We start from the raw sequence: 21,511 nt of genomic DNA on the forward strand, positions 1-21,511 counted from the left end.
AACTACGCTTTTACGAAAGAGGAATTTCGCTCTTCCACGCGTTTCATACCTTAGAGTGAGGGTGGTAGGTAAGTTAAGATTTTCCTCTCTTCATTAAAAAAAAAAAAAAAAAAAGTGATGGTGGGGAGGGGGAGAAGGCCAGCTGAAAAGTAGAGGCTGAGGACAGAGTTAGACACCCGTTTTCTAACGGTCCTGCCGGAGGAGCTCGGCCTCTCAGACTGCGTCACCCTTTCGCCAAGGGTCCCCAAGACGGGCGGGGGCTCCTTGCGGCCGGCTCGCTACTCTCCCCGCCTCCCTGCGCCCTCACCCTCCGCCCCGCTGTGCCCGCGGAGAGCGCGGTCCGGCGCAGCCCCTTTTGGCACCGAGGTTTCCAGGTGCCCAGCGCGAAGGCGGAGCCGGGTTACAGCCGCCTCCTCGGCGCCACAGAGAAGACCCCCGGGAGTTCGGCGGCCCAGGCGCTCCGGCTCCGCGTCCCGAGCCTCCCCCGGCTCTCCGCGCTCCTCCCTCTCGGCGCGCCCGGCGCGAAGCCTGCGATTCGCGAGCCGAGCGCAGAGCGCAGAGCCGAGTGGCGCACGCTGGGCAGTGGCCTGGGCAACCCCAAGCGCAGCCAGAGCCCTCACCCGAGCCCGCTGGCCCGCGCACTCCCGGACCATGACTGCCGAGGAACCCAGCCCGCCTGCCCGTTGGCACAGCCGCCTGCCCGGGCTCTGGGCGGCGGCGCTGCTCCTGCTCGGTCTGCCGCGCCTTTCGGTGCGGGCGGATGGTGAGTGTGCGGGAGGCGGCGGGGCGGGGGGTGGAGCGTGGGTTCCGGGCAGGGAAGGCGTAGCTCGCCGGGGCTGCTCCGTCTGACCAGCCTGGCAAGCGGCAAGCGCAAGTCTGAGAGGAATGAGCAAGCGGCGGTCCTGGGACCCGGCATCCCTCTCCTGGCCCACCAAGTCTCCTCGTGCCCGTGCGCCCAAACGCCCGCCTGGTGCCTGGACCTCCCTTAGTGCGGAGCGCGCAGGTCCCGCAGTCCCGCCGCTGGCTTTCCTAAGGTCTCCAAGAAAGCTCAAATGAAATCACCTCTAAGGTACCCTGGAACCTCCTCTGCTAAGGAGTGATTTTCCGCAGTCCCTCAGTTTCTCAACGTCTATTTAATGTGCCCCCGAGGACACCGCCGATGGTTAGAAAACTCCCTCGGATATTTTGGCTTGGTCCAGGAAGACGTGAAAGAAGTGGGAATCAACGAGGCAAAGAGAGAGAGAGAAGAATAGCCTGGGCAGAGGGAATAGCACGTGCAAAGGCTGTGACAGGAAAAACGGGACAAATGATAAAGCAAAGTACCTGGAGGAGAGGGGACGCCTTGAGACATGAGGTAGAGAAATGGGCAAGGGCCAGATTATGGCAGGTTCTCTGAGAATTTATCCACTTTTTGTTTGTTCGCTTGTTTTTTGAGCCTGAATTTAGCTTTTAATACCTGCCCTAGAATGAGCAGGATTGAAACTCTGTATCCATTCCGTTTTGAAAAGCTAATTCAGCTGTGTTTTCCTATTGGAACAAAATCCCGCTGACATGGTACAGGAGCATCTGAAGGAAGCAAGCTTAAAACCAGCAGTTCACACACCCATGAGGGAGTTCTAGCTTAGGACGAATTAGATTGATAAAAGAGAAAAGCCCTCCGTCGATTTAGGATGCGTTGTGTATTTTAAAATGTGATTCTTGTTTAGCCAACGATATTGGGTGCAACTAGAAGACACGAAAAAGAAAAGAAAAGAAAAGAAAAAAAGCATGGTTGTCAGGGAAAGGGGAAAGCCAAGGAAAAAACCCTCTAGGTCTTAATTTTTAGTGCTCTCTGGTATAAGTGCAGGCTTGAAAAGCTCTTCGTTCCTAATTAAGGATGAATGTCTTATTTCTCCATATCCTCAGAGACTGTTAGAGACAAAACAGTGTTAACTTTGAAGGCTGTTAGTAACCACTGTTAATTTTTTAAATTGACATGTATTTCACATAAAATTCGTCATTTAAAAATGTACAGTTAAGTGGGTTTTAGTACATTCATTATGTTGTGAAAACCATGGTTTGCATGCATCTAATTCTGGAACGTTTCCATCACCCCCAAAAGAATCCCATACCTACTAGCAGTCTACTGATAATTCTTCACTGTAGTGTTTTTTGACTGACATTGAACCATGAAAATTAAGCTGATTTTAAAGAATGCAAGTAGAATAAATTGGAGCTCATATTAACCTTTGAACAAGATATATTGTGCCAATTTTAATTCCTTTTAAGTAAATATTTTTGTCATCCGTAAGGTTTTAGAGTTTCACCCCATTATAACTGTTTAAGTGGAATGCCATGTGGATAAGGATCAATATTTTGTGCCTCTCTAGCTTGATACGGGTCATAGAAAATTAAAGGCAGAAATGTCACTGGTCAAAGAGAAAGTAAGGACAACACCAGAGGACATGATTCTTTGTCTCCTTCCTTTTCTTTCCCCGCTTCCTCAATGGACAATTATAGGCATATTTCCTTTAAAGAAACTCAATTTTCTGAGCCCCAACATTTATACCAAAACCAGGAAGAGTTATAAGCTATATTATCAAAGGATTCTTTTTGGTACTAAATTCTTAACTACCACCAGTTCCTACATTTAGTTATTTGTGTGCTGTGGTGATGGGAGGAAGAAGAAGAAATGCTCAGCTCAAGTATGATGAATTACAGATATTTGAAGAGAGAGATTTGGAGAGAAACTATTTCTAAAAACATGTCATCTGTATAAGGATGGTCTGTGAAATTGTATGCATGGGCAGAATCCTAAGGAAAAATTTTACAGCAAGAAGACATAGAACTGAGCCTGGAGTGAGGGAAGCTGGTTTGGGATTATTGAATCTATGTTCATGAAATATATTGGCCTATAATTTTCATTTTCTATAATATCTTTGCCAAGTGTTGATATCAAACTTATGATGGTTCCTAAACCAAATTGGAAAGTTGTTCCCTCTTTAACTCTCTGAAAGGGTTTCTGCTGGTGAGGGCTTTTGTTTGTTTGTTTTGGTGTGAGATCATCTGTGTCTGAAGGTTTTCTTATAGGAAGATTTTAAATAATAAATTTAATTTCTTTAGTAGATAAAGAAATATTCAGATTTTAAAATTAATTTTGTGTCAATATTGCTAAGTTTTGTTTTTTAAAGTTTTTTCCCCACTTCATCTAGATTGTCTAATGTGGCATATGCAATGTAATAATTTCTAATTATCATTTCGGGGTCCACGGGATCTGTAGTGATGTTCCCTTTCATTCTTGATATTGGTAATTTGTGTTTTTCCTATTGGTAATTTGTGTTTTCTTTTTTTGTCTTGATCGGTCATACTAGGGGTTTATCCATTTTATTTTCTCGATTGTATGTCTGCTTTCCATTTTATTGATTTCTGCTCTATCTGTATTATTTCCTCTTCCTACTTTAGAAGATTTGATTTTGTGGGACTTTTGTGTTAGTTTTTTGAGCTAGAAACTTAGATCATTTATTCTCAACCATACTTTTTTTTGTATTAATAATATGAGTTCTGAGGCTATAAATTTCTCTTAAACTACTTTAGTTTCTCCATAAGTTTTTGGCCCTTGAATTGACATGTTTTATTTCAGTTGTGATTTCTTCTTTGAACACAGTTTATTTAGAAGTATATTTTGTAATTTCGCACAAGGAGATTTTCCTAGTTATTGCTTTGTTATTGATAGGCAGTATAACCAAGTGATTGAAATCACTAACAGGGAGCCATACTGCCTGATTTTGTATCTCTGCTGTGTGATCTTGGACAAGTATTAATACTAAACCTTAACTATAAAATGAGGATGATAATACCACATATATCATAGAGTTGTCATAAGGATTAATATAATGAGTATTTGTAAAGCAATTTGAACAACATCTGGCTCATAGTAAATACTATGTAAGTGTGTCATATATAAAATCAGTGATTTTAGCTTTGTTGTAGTCTAAAAGGCATGGTTGGTATGATTTTTGTCTTTCAAGGTTTTTTTAGATTTGCTTTATAGCTCAGTATTTAATCAGTGTTACAAATATTCTGTGTGTGCCTAAAATGAATGTGTATTCTGTAGTTTGGTATGCAGTACTGCACGTAGGTTCTTACATCAAGAGTGCTAATTTTGTTTTCTGTTTTAACAATTACTGAGAGGGACAGTAGTTTAAAATTTCCTCAAGGATTGAATTTTTTTGTTTTTCCTTGTAGTTTTGTTGATATTACCTTTTTATAGTTAAATGTAGGAGTACCAGTCACCTATGGATATGTTTGTTTAATTTTTGTATTATTATAACTTTTGGTTCCAAAGCTGGGGAATTATTATATTTATTATAATAATTTTGCAAGTAGATGGCTTGTCTTAGTCTTTTGCAAGCAGATGACTTGTGTCTTAGCTGTGTCTTAGTCTAATAACTGATGTATTATGAAAAAGTTGGTGACAGATGTAAGTAAATGGTCTCATTCTAAGTAGGTGTTTTCTCCCCCTGCCTTTACCTTAACTTGATAGGGCCACCCAAGGCATTGCTTCATTCCTCCAGGAGGCTCCTGGGGACCTCAGCGCTCCCTCCGGTACCATGGTTTTCTTGCCTAAAATTCTCATCTGCTTTCAGCCTGGGCTTTCACCTCTGCCTGAATTCATGTTCCCATCCCCCCATTGATCACACATTCTTTAAGGCTCACTACATGTCCATACATTATTGTGCTTAGGAAGCCAAGGTGTACCAGACATCATCCCTGTTTTCTTGTCCAGTAGGAGAGAAGTACAGCAGACACAAATGAATGAATTGTGAAAGGGGCCTGGTAGTATACTAAGGCAAGGGACAGAGAGAAGGGAAGCAACCTGTTGTATAGGGGGTCATCCTAGGGCTGAGGGAGGCAGAAGAAAGCAGAGCTGAGGCCTAAATCAGTGCCTTAGACATCAAGTGACCTAACTTAGGGAAGCCCAGGACACTGAGCCTTGACATATGATATTTGTAAAACACCATTTTAAAAGAAAGATTTGAAGGGCTTTTCCAGATCGACACGCCGGAGCAGATGGTTAATTTTGGGAAAAAAAAAAAAAAGGGGTGAAAATGCTAGTGTAATTGTCATCACCTGATCCCAGGGATGGTGTGCAATGTGGTAGCTGCTGCACTTCGAACTTCAGGGAAGGCTTGCAGTTCTAACTGGCGTCTGCCAGAGGATGAGTTTGCTGAGACTAACTTCCCGTGGATCCTGAAATCCACATGTGTTTGTGCTTGTCCCCACACAGGAAAGCTCTTTGTGCTGGAGTCTCAGAATGGCTCTCAGGGCCTAGAACTGGAGGCTGCTCGGCTTTCCTGCAAGAGCAGGGGCGCTCACCTGGTGTCTGCAGACGAGCTGCGGAGAGTGGTACAGGATTGCTCCTTTGCGGTGTGTGCCACTGGCTGGTTAGCAGATGGCACTCTTGGGTAAGTCAGGCAAGCGCTCCTTTTCCAACTCACCCTAATTGCACCACCAAGGCTTATATAGGGCTCAGTGATTGTTCTGTTGAGATACCAGTACAGGGAGAGTACAGTGGGCAGTAGCCTCCAGTGTGTTCATGTTTTGCTTTCTTTTGTGTGAGATGGAGTCTAGCTCTGTTGCCCAGGTTGGAGTGCAATGGTGCAATTCTAGGCTCACTGCCACCTCTGCCTCCCAGGTTCAAGTGATTCTCCTGCCTCAGCCTCCCGACTAGCTGGGATTACAGGCATCTGCCACCATGCCCAGCTAATTTTTGTGTTTTTAGTAGAGGTGGGGTTTTACCATATTGGCCAGGCTGGTCTCAAACTTCTTACCTCAGGTGATCCACCTGCCTCGGCCTCCCAAAGTGTGAGCCACTGCGCCTGGCGTGTGTTCATGTTTTGAGTTTGCTTATAAAAGCATTTTTCTGGAGTTCTGTCAGAATTCTTTTATCCTCTTACTTTGTTATGTTGAATTTTCTTTTTTTGTTTTAGACATAGGGTCTCACTCTGTCAACCAGGCTGGAGTGCTGTGGCATGGTTACAGCTCACTGCAGCCTCAACCTCCTGGGCTCTAATGTTTCCCCTGCCTCAGCCTTCTGTAGCTAAGACTACAGGCATGTGCCACCACACCCAGCTAATTGTTTATTTTTATTTTTTATAGAGATAGAAAATGCTTGCTATGTTGCCCAGGCTGGTCTCGAACTCTGACCTCAAGCAATCCTGCTTTGGCTTCCCAAAGTGCTGGGATTACAAGCATGAGCCACCCTGCTTAGCCTTGAATTTTTTTAAGTAATAAAAATAATACATGCTTATTGCAAAAATTTCAAATAATGCATATATATACATAAAGTACAAAGTAAGTTTCTCTCTTCTTCTCCATCTCAGAGATAATGACTATTAACTGTTTGGTATGCATTCTTTATCCCTTTTTTTCTGTGGACACTCATCTGCATATATATATATATATATATGCCATGTTTATATATATATATAAACATGGCATGGAGGTTTTAAAATATGGCCACAATTTTTTTCACACCACTGGCATCAACAGGTGTGTTCACATCTACAGCAAAAGTGAAATTACTTGACTTCTGAAGTTAGGCTGGAAAAATCCATGCTGCATCTGTCTAGATTTCTGGGGACACTCACTTTTGTAGCCTTGAGATGCCATGAGGAGTCTGACTGTGCTGAGATGGGTGTGCTGTGAGGAAGGCCAGATCACATGGAGATATCTCCGTTAGGGGCTCTTGCCAACAGCCATAACCAATGTCCTAGCCCGTGGCCAGCATTGACTGCCAAAAATGTGAATGAAGATGCCTCTAGGTGATTCTAGTCCCCAGCCATTGAGTTATTGTCAGCCTATGAGTCTTGCCAGCTCAGCCCCTAGACCTTAGATGCAAGACAAGCCATTCCTACTGTGGCTATCTGAGTTCCTGACCCGTGGAATCCTTTAGAGAAGTAATTGTTATGGCCAGCTAGGAGAAATCTTTCCAATAGTGCTGAAACCTGCTTGGTTTTACATTTTTATTTATTTATTAATTTATTAATTTTTTTGTAGAAACGAAGTCTTGCCATATTGCTCAGGTTGGTCTCAAACTCCTGGGCTCAAGCAGCCCTCTGGCTTTCATCTCCCAAAGTGATGGGTTTACAAGTGTGGGCCACCATGCTTGGCCTAATTTTATTTTTTAAATTGACAGATAATAATTGTATATATTCATGGAGTACGTAGTGATGTTTTGACACACATAATGGATAGTGATCAGATCAGGGTAATTAGCATGTCTGTCATCTCAAATATTTAGCATTTCTTTTTTGCTGGGAACATTCAATATCCTTTTCTAACTGTTTGAAATGATGTTATTGTTAACTACAGCCATCCTACAGTCGTATAGAACACTAGAACTTAGAACTCTCATTGGGGAAAGGATAGTATCTTCAATAAATGGTGCTGGGAAAACTGCATATCTATATGCAGAAGAATAAAACTAGACCCCCACCTCTCACCTCATATAAAAATCAACTCAAAATAGATTATAGACCGAAATGTAAGACCCAAAACTGTAAAACTACTAGAAGAAAACATAGGAGGAATGCTTCTGGATATTGGTCTGGGAAAATATTTTAATAAGATCTCAGAAACACAGGCAACAAAAGCAGAAATAAACAAACACTTCTTTAGTCATGCTCAGAGAAGGCAGGAGCCACTTCACTTTTTCCTTCGTGCCACAGGAAATGTGAAAGCAAACAAGGCACCAGGAACTACTTTGGTAGATGATTATCCTAAGATGTCTGGCTGGCAAGTGGCCATGGAAAACATAGACAGCCATGCTGACTCATGTCTCCAAATGTGCCTAGTATGAAGCAGCAACTGAATAAAGGGACAACTGAGGCTACATCCAAAGCCTTTTGGTGAATCTGGAACTGTGGTCCTCTCTGCCTTACGTTTTATATCCATGCTCTTGAATAGACAAAATATACCCTGTGCATGCATTTCCATAATGTAGTCAAGCAGGAATATTTTTTCATAATTCTGTTACTATAAAATTTCATCAGATAACCAGAGTATTCGCAGATTCTGAAGAGACAGCTTGCAACTAGGCTTAGGTCTCTCAGGCATTGTATGCCAGGACTGGACAATTACAAAGGTCCATCTTCTGTGGGTTTACTATAAGGTGTTAAGGCATATTAGTGGATCTCTGCAGGCTGAAATGATAATTACCTTACAAAGAAAACATACAGCTGGGTGCAGTGGCTCATGCCTGTAATCCTAGCATTTTGGGAGGCCACGGCAGGCAGATTAGTTGTGGTCAGGCGTTCAAGACCAGCCCAGCCAATTTGGCGAAACCCAGTCTGTACTAAAAATACAAAACTTAGCTGGGCATGGTGGCGGGCGCCTGTAGTCCCAGCTACTCGGGAGGCTGAGGCAGGAGAATCGCTTGAACCAGGGAGACAGAGGTTGCAGTGAGCCGAGATGGCGCCATTGAACTCCAGCCTGTGCAACAGAGCTAGACTCCGTCTCAAAATAAATAATGAAAGAAAGAAAATAAAGAAAATATACTTGTTATATTTACTACAAAATGTATTAAAAATCGTTTTTCTATCCCTTTTTTATTTTTTAAAATATATTACTCTCTTTTCACCATTCCTATTCAATATCCTTTCATTTTAATTTTCTGGAAACAAGCATCTGACCATTAGTATGTCCATTCCACTGTGGGCCTTTCCTGCATAATTCTCCACTCCCTCACCACACACTGAAAAGCAATAATTAAATGTGTGGTGCATCTTGTAATTGATGGCATAGTAGACATCTAGCACATCTGCCCTATATCTCTATGAATTTATGTTGAGTGTACACGTAAATCCAGAGAATGATAAAGGCCTAGAGTGATGAATTTAGACTTTTGGGCCACTTGTCTCCTGGAAACTTTTGCAGATTCCCTAAAGGGTGACTAAAAAGCTGAACAGCAGTTTTAATAGCCACATGGGACCAGGAGGATGGAGATTTGAATTCACCTTCTGTGTAGGAGAGGACCCAGTGAGCCGTTTTGCTTTGGGTTGGGACCTTGCAGGGCTATGCCCTAAGGGTAAGTTGGACACAGTACACTGTACAGTGAACTGGACGCAGCCCCTCCTGGGAGAAGCAGCACATCTTCAAATACTCTATAGCCATGAATTTGGGTTGAGATGACCCTGAATTTCCAGTGCTCCAGATATCTAGGAGAATCAAATAAAAATTATCTTTTGAGGGAGATAGTATCCTAGACCTCAATTTATTTTAACAAACAATTTAGCCAATGTAGGATTTGTCTCACAATATAAAATAATTAGTTGCGTGAGGAGACAAGGCAAGTAGAATAAAATTCAGAAGAAACAATAGGTAATAGAAACTCCAGACATTAGGATTAGTAGATGCAGACTTTAAAATAACTGTCCTTGACATGTTCAAAGATATAAAAGATGAGAAGGAGAATTTTGGCAGAGGGTGGAAACTGTAAAAATAACTAAATGGAAACTCTAGACATGAAAAATTCAGTAGCTAAAATTAAGAAATTAATGGATAGACCTAATAGCTGATTAAAAAGAGCCAAAGAGGGCTGGGCATGGTGGTGCATGCCTGTAGTCCCAGCCACTTGGGAGGCTGAGGCAGGAGGATCACTTGAGCCAAGGAGTTCAAAGTTTAAATACAGTCTAGACAACATAGTGAGACCTTGTCTCAAAAAGAAAGAAAAGAAAAGAAAAAAAAAGAAAACAAAGAAAGAAGAGAGAGAAAGAGAAAGAAAAGAAGGAAGGAAGGAAGGAGAAAGAAGAAGAAGAAAGAAAGAGAAAGAAAAGAAAGAAAGAAAGAAAAAGAAAGAAAGAAAGAGGATGGGAGGAAGGGAGGGAAGAAGGGAGGGAAGGAGGGAGGGAGGGAGGGAGGGAAAGAAAGAAAGACTTTAAAAAAAAGAGCCAAAGAGAAGATTAGTGAACTGGAAAATATTTCAGAGGAGGATATCCAGAATCAATAACGGAGGGAAAAGGATGAAAAATTATACAACAAAGGGTAAAAGACAAAGAGGACGCAATATAATTTGAATTATAAAAGGGGAAGAGAAAGAAAAAAGAAAATAGAATAAAAGTAATATGAAAATGATCCACAATTGAAGAAAAACATCCAGACACAGACTCAAGAATCACTGCAAAGCTCAAGTAAGACAAATACAAAGAAGTTCACAGCTAGGCACATCATGGTAAGACTGGAAGAATCATATATGAAGAAAAGAATATTTTTAAAAATTAAAAATGCTGAGATTGTCTTTAAAGGAGGAACAATAAACTGACAATGAAACCCCAAAGACTTTTGATATTTTGAAGGTACAGGAAGAAAATTACTGCTAACCTAGAATTTTATCCCCCAATGAAAAATATCTCCCAATAATAAAGGTGAGATAAAGAAATTTTCAGACAGATGAAAGGTGAGAGAATTCATTGCATCCAATCTGCACTTAAACAAGTGCTCTTCAGGCAGGAGGAAAATATTGCATGAGGAAGACTGGAAAGGCAAAAAGGAATAAATGGAAGGAGTAAATATGTGGACCAATTGAAATTATGTAATTTTCTGAAGCAGTAATAGTAACACTGGATGCTAAAAAAATGATTTATATAAGTGGGAAGTGTTTTAAGTGTATTCATATGTAGTGTTTTAAGTATTCAAGTTGTATTATTAGGGGCAATGATAAAAGTAATATTACATTTCAATAAGTAAAAGAAGTTGTAACTTCTGGGTACCTCTGAAGAAAATAGTGAAAGGATATTTAACTTCCAAATCAATACAGAGAAAAAAGAGAATACTGCCTCCAAAAATGAAGAAGAAGAATTCAGATAATCCAAAGTGGGAAAAAAGAAAGAAGAGGAAAGGAAGAGAGAATGGGCAGAACTAATAAAAAGCAGATTTCAATTAATTGATGATTAAATTAAGTATAAATAGACAAGAGGCTCCAATTAGAAAACAGAGATTGTGAGATGAACTTTTAAAAATTCAAGTATTTGCTGTTTAGAAAAAATATTCTTAAATAAATTATGGGAAAAAATTATAATGGAAATTATCATGTATTTAGAACTCAGTGATATTAAAAATATACATAACCAAACTCATGGGGTGCTGCCAAAACTATAGAAGGAAATCTAAAACATTAAATGTTTGTTAGAAAAGGAAAAAAGCTGAAGGTTCATGAACTAAAGATCTAAAGAAATTTGAAGAACAGCAAAATAAGAGAAAAAGAAAAGAGCAGAATTTTATGAAATAAAAACCAACATAATCTAGAAGAGATCAACAATATATTGCCTTTGAAACTCTAATTGATACCTATTACTTCAACTGAAGCATCACCTGTATTTCTGAATTTAGACTTTTTTGCAGAGAATGTGTCCAGATTTATGCTTTTAGACAGAGCTCATGAATTCGGAGCTCATGAATTCAGAGCTCACGATTCGGAGCTGACAACAGAAGAGAATTACTCCTTATTATTTTCAACCCAGAGTTCTCCTCATTCAGTGCTTTTTTTGTCTGTTTCAGAACGACTGTGTGTAGCAAAGGAAGTGGAGAACAGCAAATCATGAGAGCTGTCGATGTGAGAATTGAGAGCAACCCAGTTCCTGGTGGCACATACGGTGCCCTTTGTATTAAGGATGAAGGTCAGTGCCAGAGTCTTCTTAAAGGTGCTGGAGGGTGTGCTCTTGGGGGTTGCTATATTAGGTTGGTTTCTCTAAAAGAAAACCTTGAAGTGAGGATTTACTGGACATGGTTTATCAGGAAGTCTTCCAAAGAAAAGCCAGTAGTATGGTGGGGAAGTGGACAAGACAGGGAAGGGGGTCAAGCATCGGTGCAATATTGAGTGAAATTCACAGTGGTGGTGAGGCACTGGGTAACTTTGGCTCAATCTCTCAGGAAACCCCTGGAGATAGTGTATGGATGTAAGCCCCGTTTTGCCAATTGGGGTGAGGGAGCTGCAGTAGTTATACCACACCTGTCAGGCATGAGTGAAGGCTTGCTTTAGGAGATATAAATTCCGAGGTTCTTCTGTTTTTTGCGTGTGCACAGGCAAAAGGTTCCAGTAGCCTGAGTGCCACCTTCCAAAAAGAGGCGAAGATGCCTACCAGGAGTCCCTGTGCATGGGAATGGTAAAGGTGTCTAGAGAATATGGGTAGAGCCCTAGCAGCATATGATACAGCGGCTGATGTTCAAAGCTTGCCCTCCAGTCTCTCTTCGTATTGGACAGTACGCTGAAAAGAAAACAATACGTTTTTCCCAAAAAGGAAATGTATAGGATTTAGGAAACTGTTCACAGTAAGGAAAATTCAAATTCCTATTGGGAAATCAGCTGAGTGGTGAGGAGAAAATCATAAAGAAGCCTCAAGGGCAGCATTTTGTATGCACCAAATAAGTACACCTCTGTTATCAGAAACATGTGTGGTTGAAAAAGGAATATTCGTGTGAATGGGGAAGGGGAAGCAAGCTTCTTACTGATCAGTCATAGCAAGGAGCACAGGTTCTTCTTGGCTGCACACTGGACTCATGGGGGGGGGTGTTAAAAAATACTGATGCCTCAGTGCTAGCGCTAAAGATTCTGATTTAAATGTTCTGGGTTTTTTTAAACTCCCCTGTGATTTTAATGTGCAGCCCAGGTTGAGAACTCCTTCTGTAATGTAGTGTTTCCCAGACTCCCCTGATAGTGTGAAATACCAGAAGAACTTGTTGAAAATACAGATCATCTGACTGCATCCCAGAGGCACCAAATCCTTATCTCCAGGAAAGGGGTCAGAAGAGTTGGTAAAAGTAAGAGTCATGGTGATCCCTAAGGGCCTTCTGCTCTGGGGTCCCTCTCTAGGAAGGGCTCTGCATCTGCTGGTTTCTATGGAAGGGTGTTGGGAGAGTCTCCTGTCATCATTGATCCAATCAAGCAACTGAGAGATGTGACTTGGTTTTCAAAAAATCCAGGGAGAGCAGTATCTGTGGTTTATTTTTTTTCTTAAAACACCCACCCACACACACACACACACACACACACAGACACTCACACATTAGTAAATTTTTTATTTTTATTTATTTATTTTGAGACGCAGTCTTACTCTTGTCACCCAGGCTGTAGTGCAATGGTGTGATCTCAGCACACTGTAACCTCTGCCTTCCAGGTTCATGCGATTCTCCTGCCTCAGCCTCCTGAGTAGCTGGGATTACAGGTGCGTGCACCACCATGCCTGGCTAATTTTTTTTGAATTTTTATTAGAGACGGGGTTTCACCGTGTTGGTCAGGCTGGTCTTGAACTCCTAACCTCAGGCGATCCGCCCGCCTCGGCTTCCCGACATGCTGAGAGTACTGCGCCTGGCTCACATTAGTAAATTTAAATAGTCTTTTAAATTCTAAACATAAACAGAGGGTCATATCCCTGAGGGAGACAGGACAGAGCCAGAAGAAAAACAGGACAACATTTTTTCTTCAGTAATGTCAAAGAAATACGTAGGGCTTCTGAGTCTTATTTCTTTCTCCAATAAACAAGATGTATTGGTTAGCTTTTGCTAGCTAACATATCACCCCAAAATGTAGTGGCTTAAAACAGCAACTATTTATTTAGCTTACAATTTTGTGAACCACCGATTTGGCTGTTTTTCTGCCGGTCTTGGTGGGACTTCTTCATAAGTCTGTGGTCAGCTGCTGTTAGCTAGGTACCCTTGCTTCTAGGAGTTGGCTGGCCTTTGGCTTGGGTGACAAGGGCAACTGAACCATGTGTTTCTCCTCACCCAACAGGCCAACCTGGGCTTTCTACCTCACAGACCATCGAGCAAGTTATGTGTATGCAAGTGTGTGCCCCTTTTGCCCACAACTGTAGTGCATGAAGTCAGAGGTTGAGAACATCCATTCATGTCCTATAGGACACCAAAGTCAACATCATGATAGTGACTCCAGATTAGTCATGGGTAACTCAATATATATGATACATTGCACTCAGAGGAACACATTGATTCAGTGATTCATTTTTTGCATATTCCTTCCAAAAATGTGTAACTGAATCTAATCACAAGGAAACATTAACCGAACTCAAATTGAAGAACATCCTACTCTTTTAAAAAAAATGTCAAGAATAAGAAAGGCTAAGCAACTGTTCTAGATTAAGATAGACCAAAAAGACTTGTCAATGAAATGCAATTCATGATCCTGGATTGTATCCTGAACTAGGAAAAAATAGTTATAATTGATGAAATTTGAATATGGATCATGAATTAAATAATAGTATTGTATCAACGTTTAAATTTTCTGATTTGGATAACTGTACTGTAGTTATATAAGAGAATATCCTTGTTTTTAGAAATGCACACCAAGGTTTTTAGAGACGAAGGGACATCCTATCTACAACTTACTCTCCAATGGTTCAAAAAAGAATTATAGATACACATATATACATATTCACATATATATGTATACACACATGTATGCGTGTGTGTGTGTGTGTGTGTGGTATGGAGAGAGGAAGAGAGAGAAGAGAATGATAAAGCAAATGAGAAGATGAAAACACATTGGTGAACCTGCAAGAAGGGTGGGTTCCTTGCTTTTATAATGTTTATATAACTTTGAAATTATATAAAAATTTAAAATCTCGAAAAGCTCAGGCTGTAGCCAGATGTAGTGGCGCATGCCTGTAATCTGAGCCACTCAGGAGGTTGAGGCATGAAAATCACTTTAACCCGGGAGGTGGAGGTTGCGGTGAGCCGAGATCACATCACTGCACTCCATCTTGGGCGACAGGGCAAGACTGTCTGAAGAAAGAAAAAAAAAAAAAGAAAACCGAACAAACAAACAAAAAAAGCAAAAAGCTCAGGCCGGCATGGTGGCTTATGCTTGTAGTCCCAACACTTTGGAGGATAACTTGAGCCCACAAGTTTGAGACCAGCCTGGGCAACATAGCAAGATACGTATATATACATATGTGAATATGTATATATGTGTGTATCTATAATTTTTTTTGAACCATTGGAGAGTAAGTTGTACATATGATACCCTTTGTCCCTAAAAACCATCCCTTTGAAAAGTAAAAAAATTCGCCGGGCATGGTGGCACGCCCTGTATTCCCAGCTACTCTGGAGGCTGAGACGAGAGGATCTCTGGAATTCGGGGGTTTGAGGCTGCAGTGAGCTATGATCATGCCACTGCACTCCAGCCTGAGCAACAGAGTGAGTCCCTATGTCTCTCTCAAACAACAACAACAACAAGAAACGGTCTACATACTCCTCCAAAAACAGCAAAAACAACAGCAGCAGACAAAAATAAACCTAAGACACAAAATAACACTGAGTCATGGGGAGCCGGTTGGAGAGAGCCAGTGGAATGGGAGGGTGTGGAGACCCGGGCACAACGAGAGCACGCTGCCAGAAAGCTCGGCAGCGAACTGTCCGGATGTGTTCCAGAGGCAGAGTATCCATGTTGCTGTCGGCTTTTGGGCTTCCTGAGCTCATCATGGCCATGCATGAGCCTAGCAGAATGGCAGGCTTTAGATGAGGCATGTGCTGAGGCTCCCGTGACACCTGTTGGCATGTGTGTGAAGACTGGATGCCATTTGAAAGGAGCGGGCATTATGTGTGGTTCATTGCTGTTACAGTGCTCGAGGGCCCTGTATCCCAGAGCAGCTCGCCCTAGCCTAGCCTGGGCAAGAGCTGCACAGGGCAGGGGTTACAGGGAAGACAGGAGCCTTGGTCCTGCTGGGCCTACTTGGTGAGGAAGCTTCAGGTGAGCCATGAAGAGGACGCGGGAATGCATGCGGAGATGGCACGAGGACTACAGGACTGTTCTCCTGGGGCCTAACAGAAAAGCAGGATGGATTCCCACAGTTACTCAGAGAGAGTTCTATCCCTGCCCCTCTGCCTTTTCTCCTTTAGAAAGAGCTTGTAAACGGCTCCTGCAGGGCCCTCCGCCCTTCTCAGCAGAGTTGCTGCTTTTCCTCAGTAGAGCCTTTGTTGACAGCACAGTCAACAAGGGAAATCTGTTTGCCCAAGGAAGGTGCAGTGCCTTGGCGGAAGCAGAGGAGAACAGGCTGTGCTGTGAGGTTCCCGTGTGAGTGTAGGTGAGGTCCAGCTCAGCAGATGCCCCCGTGCAGCGTTCCTCCAAAGCTTGCCTTTTTCCCCGTGATGCTGCGTGGCGCTAAGCTGCTTCTCTTTGGCAAGACTGGAAGAATGAAGAGTGCTAATTCCAAAAACGGCAGACATGTGCCTCATAAAGAGCCCAGAAGGAAAACAGAGCCTGTGGAATGTTGAGGCAGCTTCCTCCTGTGTTTCTTTATAGAAATAAAGTTCATCGTGAATGTAGACTTTTCTCAGTTTCCTTTCAGTATTTTTGTTTCACTGACAGTGAATTTCCAACCCTGTGGTGATCTCACTTAAACTAATAAGTGAAGTTATTTTTAACCGACTGGATTCTGATGAAATAAGCTGCCTCCTCTTGGGTCTTCTGGCGTTGCTGCTCTTGGCAGCTTGTCTGTGGGGTCTGCAGCTTGGGGTCTGGAGGCTTTGATTTTCCTCTGACCCTCTGTTGCCCTGATAAGCCTCCACTGAGTATATGCTTCTGTTTCTCCTGATCTAAGACAGGTCTGGCCTTGCTTCCCTCTTCCTAGCCCACTTCACCTTCTTAGTACTGCATTCCTCCTCCCCTGCATACTTTATGATTGCCTCTATTGCCCTTGAAAACAGGAGTGAAATTATTCCCGTCCTTTATGTCATTAAGAAGACAGCTGGATGCTCCCCTGTCTTGGTGAGTGATCAGGAATTTTTGAAAGGAGCTAATTTCCGGGACTGCCTGGAGAAGGCCCGGTGTCTCAGGAATAACTTTGGGGAAATTCTCCAGCTGTAATACCAGATTGGAACCAGTTAATTGCATTGGTTGGTACAGCTGATAGAGAACACTTAGTTCAGGGTCTCCCAGGGAAGAGTGAAAGCCTCTGAGCTCATTACCATGGACCTGCTGTCAGTCATTTATGTGTTCATTTATTTGTCCAGGGTCAGGCAAAGTTCAATGCTGAGACTTGTGGGTGCTTCAGATAGATGATAGATAGATGATTAGATAGATAGATAGATAGATAGATAGATAGATAGATAGATAGACAGACAGACAGACAGACAGACAGATAGATAACTCCTCCCCTCTCTCAAGGAGTTAACAGTGTGTCGGGATAGGTAAGAGAGGAATATTTTTCCATGACACAAAGGAGAAAGGTTATTAGGGAGACTTCCTAAGCAGTGGCATTTGAGATGGATAAGTTGAGGGGATAATAGGTAGGGAAGAGAGGACAGGACATTGAGGACAGGAAGAACAGGGGTAGCAAGGGCTAGGAGTCTAAAGATCCCAATGGCTTTGGGAGACTAGCTGTGGGTGAGCCATTATACTGGAGCTCTGGGAGAGTGGGCTGGGTCAGCACATCCTTGGGGGCTTGAGTAGTTGTTGGCCAAGGCTGAGGTGGCTGCAGAGGGCAGCCCAAATAATTCCCACACAGTAAGCAGTGATGCCCTCTCTCCTGCCACCCACACACCCAGGCCTGGGTGGGCATCAGGTCTTGTTTTCTCAGACCTGAGGTCTTCTGCTCCAAAAATGTGGGCTAGACCAGTCCTGATGCACCAACAGCCAGTTTCCATGAATGCCAGGTGTCTGGGCAGCCAGAGAAATGTTGCCAATGGGTCTTTTGGCCCCAAAGGCAGATACCTCTGTGGTGTCTTTGTGGCCTGGGGCCGTGGGCACCAGCAACCCAGACAGACTTCTCCACTTCTGTGCTACTCAGAAGAACTGGGGCTGTACATCTGGACCTGTCGGTGTGGTCAGGGACTTGTGGTTTGGTTTTCTGGCGTGTGGTAAATGTGAGGAGTTCAAAGCCCTTCCTTGCAGACACATACATGTGTGCCCAGGGCTAGATGCGCCCGGGGACAGCTTTATTCTTAAGCCTCTGCTGATCCAGTGAGGGTCCACATGATCTGTGAGCATGGACTTGGAGATATCTGCCTACATGCTGTTCTACGGCAGCCTCTGGACCTGCAAGCACCACTTAGTAACAGTCTGTTATTTGCCTTTTTAGAAAGGGCCTTGATGCTGTTCTTTCCAAGACAGGCTTTCTCATTGTTTTCAATAACGATAAGCTAAGAATTTTCCAAATGTTTTAGTTCTGGTTCCTTTTTGCTTAACAATTCCATCTTTAAGTCATTTATTTCTTCTCAAATTTTACTGTAAGCAACAGTAAAGGAGCCAGGCCAGTCCTTCAAAACTTTGCTTAGAGATTTCCTCAACCAAATATTCAATTTCGTGGCTTGCAAGTTCTACCTTCCGTAAAACCCTAGGACACAAACACAACTCAGCCAAGTTCTTTGCCATTTTATAACAAGTATTCCTTTTCTGCTGATATTCACCAACATGTTCCTCATTTCCATCTGAGACCTCAGCAAAATGGCCTTTATTGTCCATCTTCCTACCAGCATTCTGTCCAGAGTTATTTAGGTATTGTATAAGAAGATGAAGACTTTCTCTACAGCTCTCTTTTCCTTCTGGGCCCTCACCAGAATTGCCCTCAATGGTCCATTCATGGCAATGTAGTCTTCTTCTAGCATGCTTGACATTGACATGGCTACCCAGCCTGGTCTTATCTCCTAGACCCGTAACACTAAGGCTGGAGGACTGGAAAATCCACAAGAGATGTGATGCACTGCAGAGGAAGCACCTAAAACATTCTAGCACCTCAAAACTTTTCTAGCTTCTACCTGTTAATTCCAAAGCTGAATCCACATTTTTAGGTATTTGTTACAGCAAACCCCCCACTTCTTGTTACCAATTTCTGTTTAGGCTGCTATTTAAAAATAACATAAATGGGGTAGCTACAAATGACAGAAATATATGTCTCACGGTTCTGGAGGCTGGGAAGTCCAAGATAAGGTACTGGCAAGTTCAGTGTCTGTGAGAACCCACTTCCCAATTCACAGATAACTCTCTTCTTGTGGAGCCTTCACATGGTAGAAGGGGTGAGGCAGTTCTCTGAGGTCTCTTTCATAAGGGCACTAGTCCCATTCACGAAGTTTCTACCCTCATGGTCTGTCTTGTACTGCTATAACAGAATGCCTGAGACTAGCTGATTTATAATAAACAGAAACTTATTGGCTCAAAGTTCTGGAGGTTGATGAGTCCAATATCAAGGTGACAGCATCTAGCAAGAGCCTTCTTTACGTGGCAGAAGGTGAGAGGAACCGAACTCACCCTTTTATAATGGTACCAGTTCCACCTAGGAGGGTGGAGCCCTCCTGGCTTAACCACCTATTAAAGGTCCACCTCTTCATACTGTTACAATGGCTATTAAATTTCAACAATGAAGTTTGGAGGAGTCAAACATTCGAACCATAGCATGGCCTAATCGCCTCCCAAAAGTTCCACTTCCAAATAGCATCACACTGGGGATTAGGTTTCAACATATGAATTTTGGGAGGACACAGACATTCAGTCTATGGCAGAGTGACAGCTATGACATGAAAACTCTTCTAAGACATATTATGCAGATCTCAGAATATGTGTAGTATAATCCAATTTATTCTTTAAAAAACTTATTTTTATGTATATGTGTAAACGTGTGTGTGTGTGTGTGTGTGTGTGTGTGTGTGTGTATGTGAAATTTCCCCCCAAGAAAAAAAGACATCTGAAGGAGAAACACCCTAGAAAGGGAGTAGCAGTGAGACTGAAGGGAGATGTTTATAGTTCATGCTCTATATTTTGTATATTTTGATTTTTTTTAATAGTGCACATGCATTATTGCATTTCTTATGTAGCTTTAAAATATCTCCCTTCTATGTGTCTGTTCTCAGCCTGTCTTTTATCTTTTACGTGGGCGTTCTTGAGGCCAGGGTCTGTGCTTAGAACAGGGCCTTCTTCAATATTTTGGGTGTGCCATGTTCACACTCCTGTGTCTGCTGACTCCAGTGTCCCAGCAGTGGGTAAAATATGGGTGATTCTTCCTAACTCTCTTTCCCCCAAGTAAAAGGTTTCCTCTGCAGTGCACCACATCTCTTGTGGATTTTCCAGTCCTCTGGCCCTGTTGTGGGTCTAGGAGATGAGACCAGGCTGCATAGCCATGTCAGACAGCAGGCAGGAAAGAGCTTGGTGTGTTTGAGAAAACAGTGAGCCTAGATGGTTTCAGGTGAGAGCGAGCGGTCCAAGACCGGGCTGAACAGGTTGGGATAACAGCTGGATATGCAGGGGTGAGAATATTGGATTGAATTTTTAGGAGAAACAGGAAACCATTGTAGAACCGGTTCTCAGCTAGGATGCACGCTTTGAACATTTTCTGAAAATCGTTGTGGCTGCTAGTGGTGCAGTCCAGTAGATCAGGAACCCCCAAACTTGTCCTTTATGCAAATTCCTCCAAGCCCCATGTTTATGACAAGAAAGTGAATCAGAGCTAAACCAAGGTGTTCTCAAAGGAAACACCTGGAACACAATAGGTTAGAACCATGGGCTCTATACCCAGAATACCTGGGCTTGAATCTTGGCTCTACCATTTACTTGCCTTGGGAATAGTATTAGAACCCATGCCATAGAGTTGTCAAGAGGACAGAATAGGATAATACAAGTGAGCCACTTAGCCTAGTGCATAGCACAGAGTAACACGTCAATAAGTACGAGCTATGACTGTGATTAGTATCTAGCACCACATAAGTCTAACAACATAAAGTGATACTAATAGTACAGTTTATTCACCTTGATGTTATACTGTTTTCAATAAATCAACCCATAATTTCTTTCAAAATAATTCAGCGAAGTTTAATATGCATATATATATTTATAATGCATACAGCTAATATGCATACAACCAAGTAATTCCATGCCTGGGTATTGATCCAAGAGAAGTGTATGACCACACAAAAATGCGTACACAAATGTTCATAGCAATTTTATCAGAAAAGCCCATAACGGGAAGTGACTCAAATGTTCATCAACTGATGAATGGATCAAAATATGTGGTATATCTATAGCATGGATTAGTATTTGGAAATAAAAAGAATGAAATATTAATACGTGCAAAAACATGGATGAAGCTCTATAACATTAAGCTAAATGAAAAAAGTCAAACACGAAATATACATACTATATTATTCCATTTGAATGAAATTCTAGAAAAGGTAAAACTACCAGTGAGAGAAAGTAGCTTAATAGTTGCTTGGGGTAGTATGGAGTAGGGGAGGGTGTCTAGGGCCAAAGGCAAGTAGAATATGGTTTATGAGAATTGTTCTATACCTTGATTGTGGTGGTGGTGGTGGTTATACAATTGGATACATTTAGCAAAATTGACTAAGCTGTACAGTTAAAACTGATGAATTTTATTTATATAAATAATACCTTAAAACACACAAAAAACGAGAAAAAAATTATTGAGCAGCTTTACAGTTACATAACTCCAAAATTGTATTTTTTCAGTGTTCCCACAAATGTTATCTCATTTAATCAGCGAGGCAATACTGTAGGCAGGGTGTTATCATTCTCTCT

The 21,511-nt window shown here is 42.2% G+C and overlaps 1 protein-coding gene across 1 annotated transcript in view; it reads left to right on the forward strand.

Annotated features, from left to right (window-relative positions):
* Positions 1–334: 334 nt before the first annotated feature.
* The window catches only part of SUSD5 (sushi domain containing 5), a 68,753-nt gene continuing 47,576 nt past the window's right edge, over positions 335–21,511 (forward strand). The window contains exons 1-3 of the mRNA XM_015132382.3: positions 335–763; positions 5,267–5,444; positions 11,536–11,654. Coding sequence (XP_014987868.3) covers positions 652–763; positions 5,267–5,444; positions 11,536–11,654 — 409 coding nt within the window. The 5' untranslated portion in view covers positions 335–651. The remainder of the gene's footprint in view (positions 764–5,266; positions 5,445–11,535; positions 11,655–21,511) is intronic.

This window comes from Macaca mulatta, chromosome 2 (assembly GCF_049350105.2).
Source record: "Macaca mulatta isolate MMU2019108-1 chromosome 2, T2T-MMU8v2.0, whole genome shotgun sequence".
Taxonomy (NCBI): Eukaryota; Metazoa; Chordata; class Mammalia; order Primates; family Cercopithecidae; genus Macaca; species Macaca mulatta.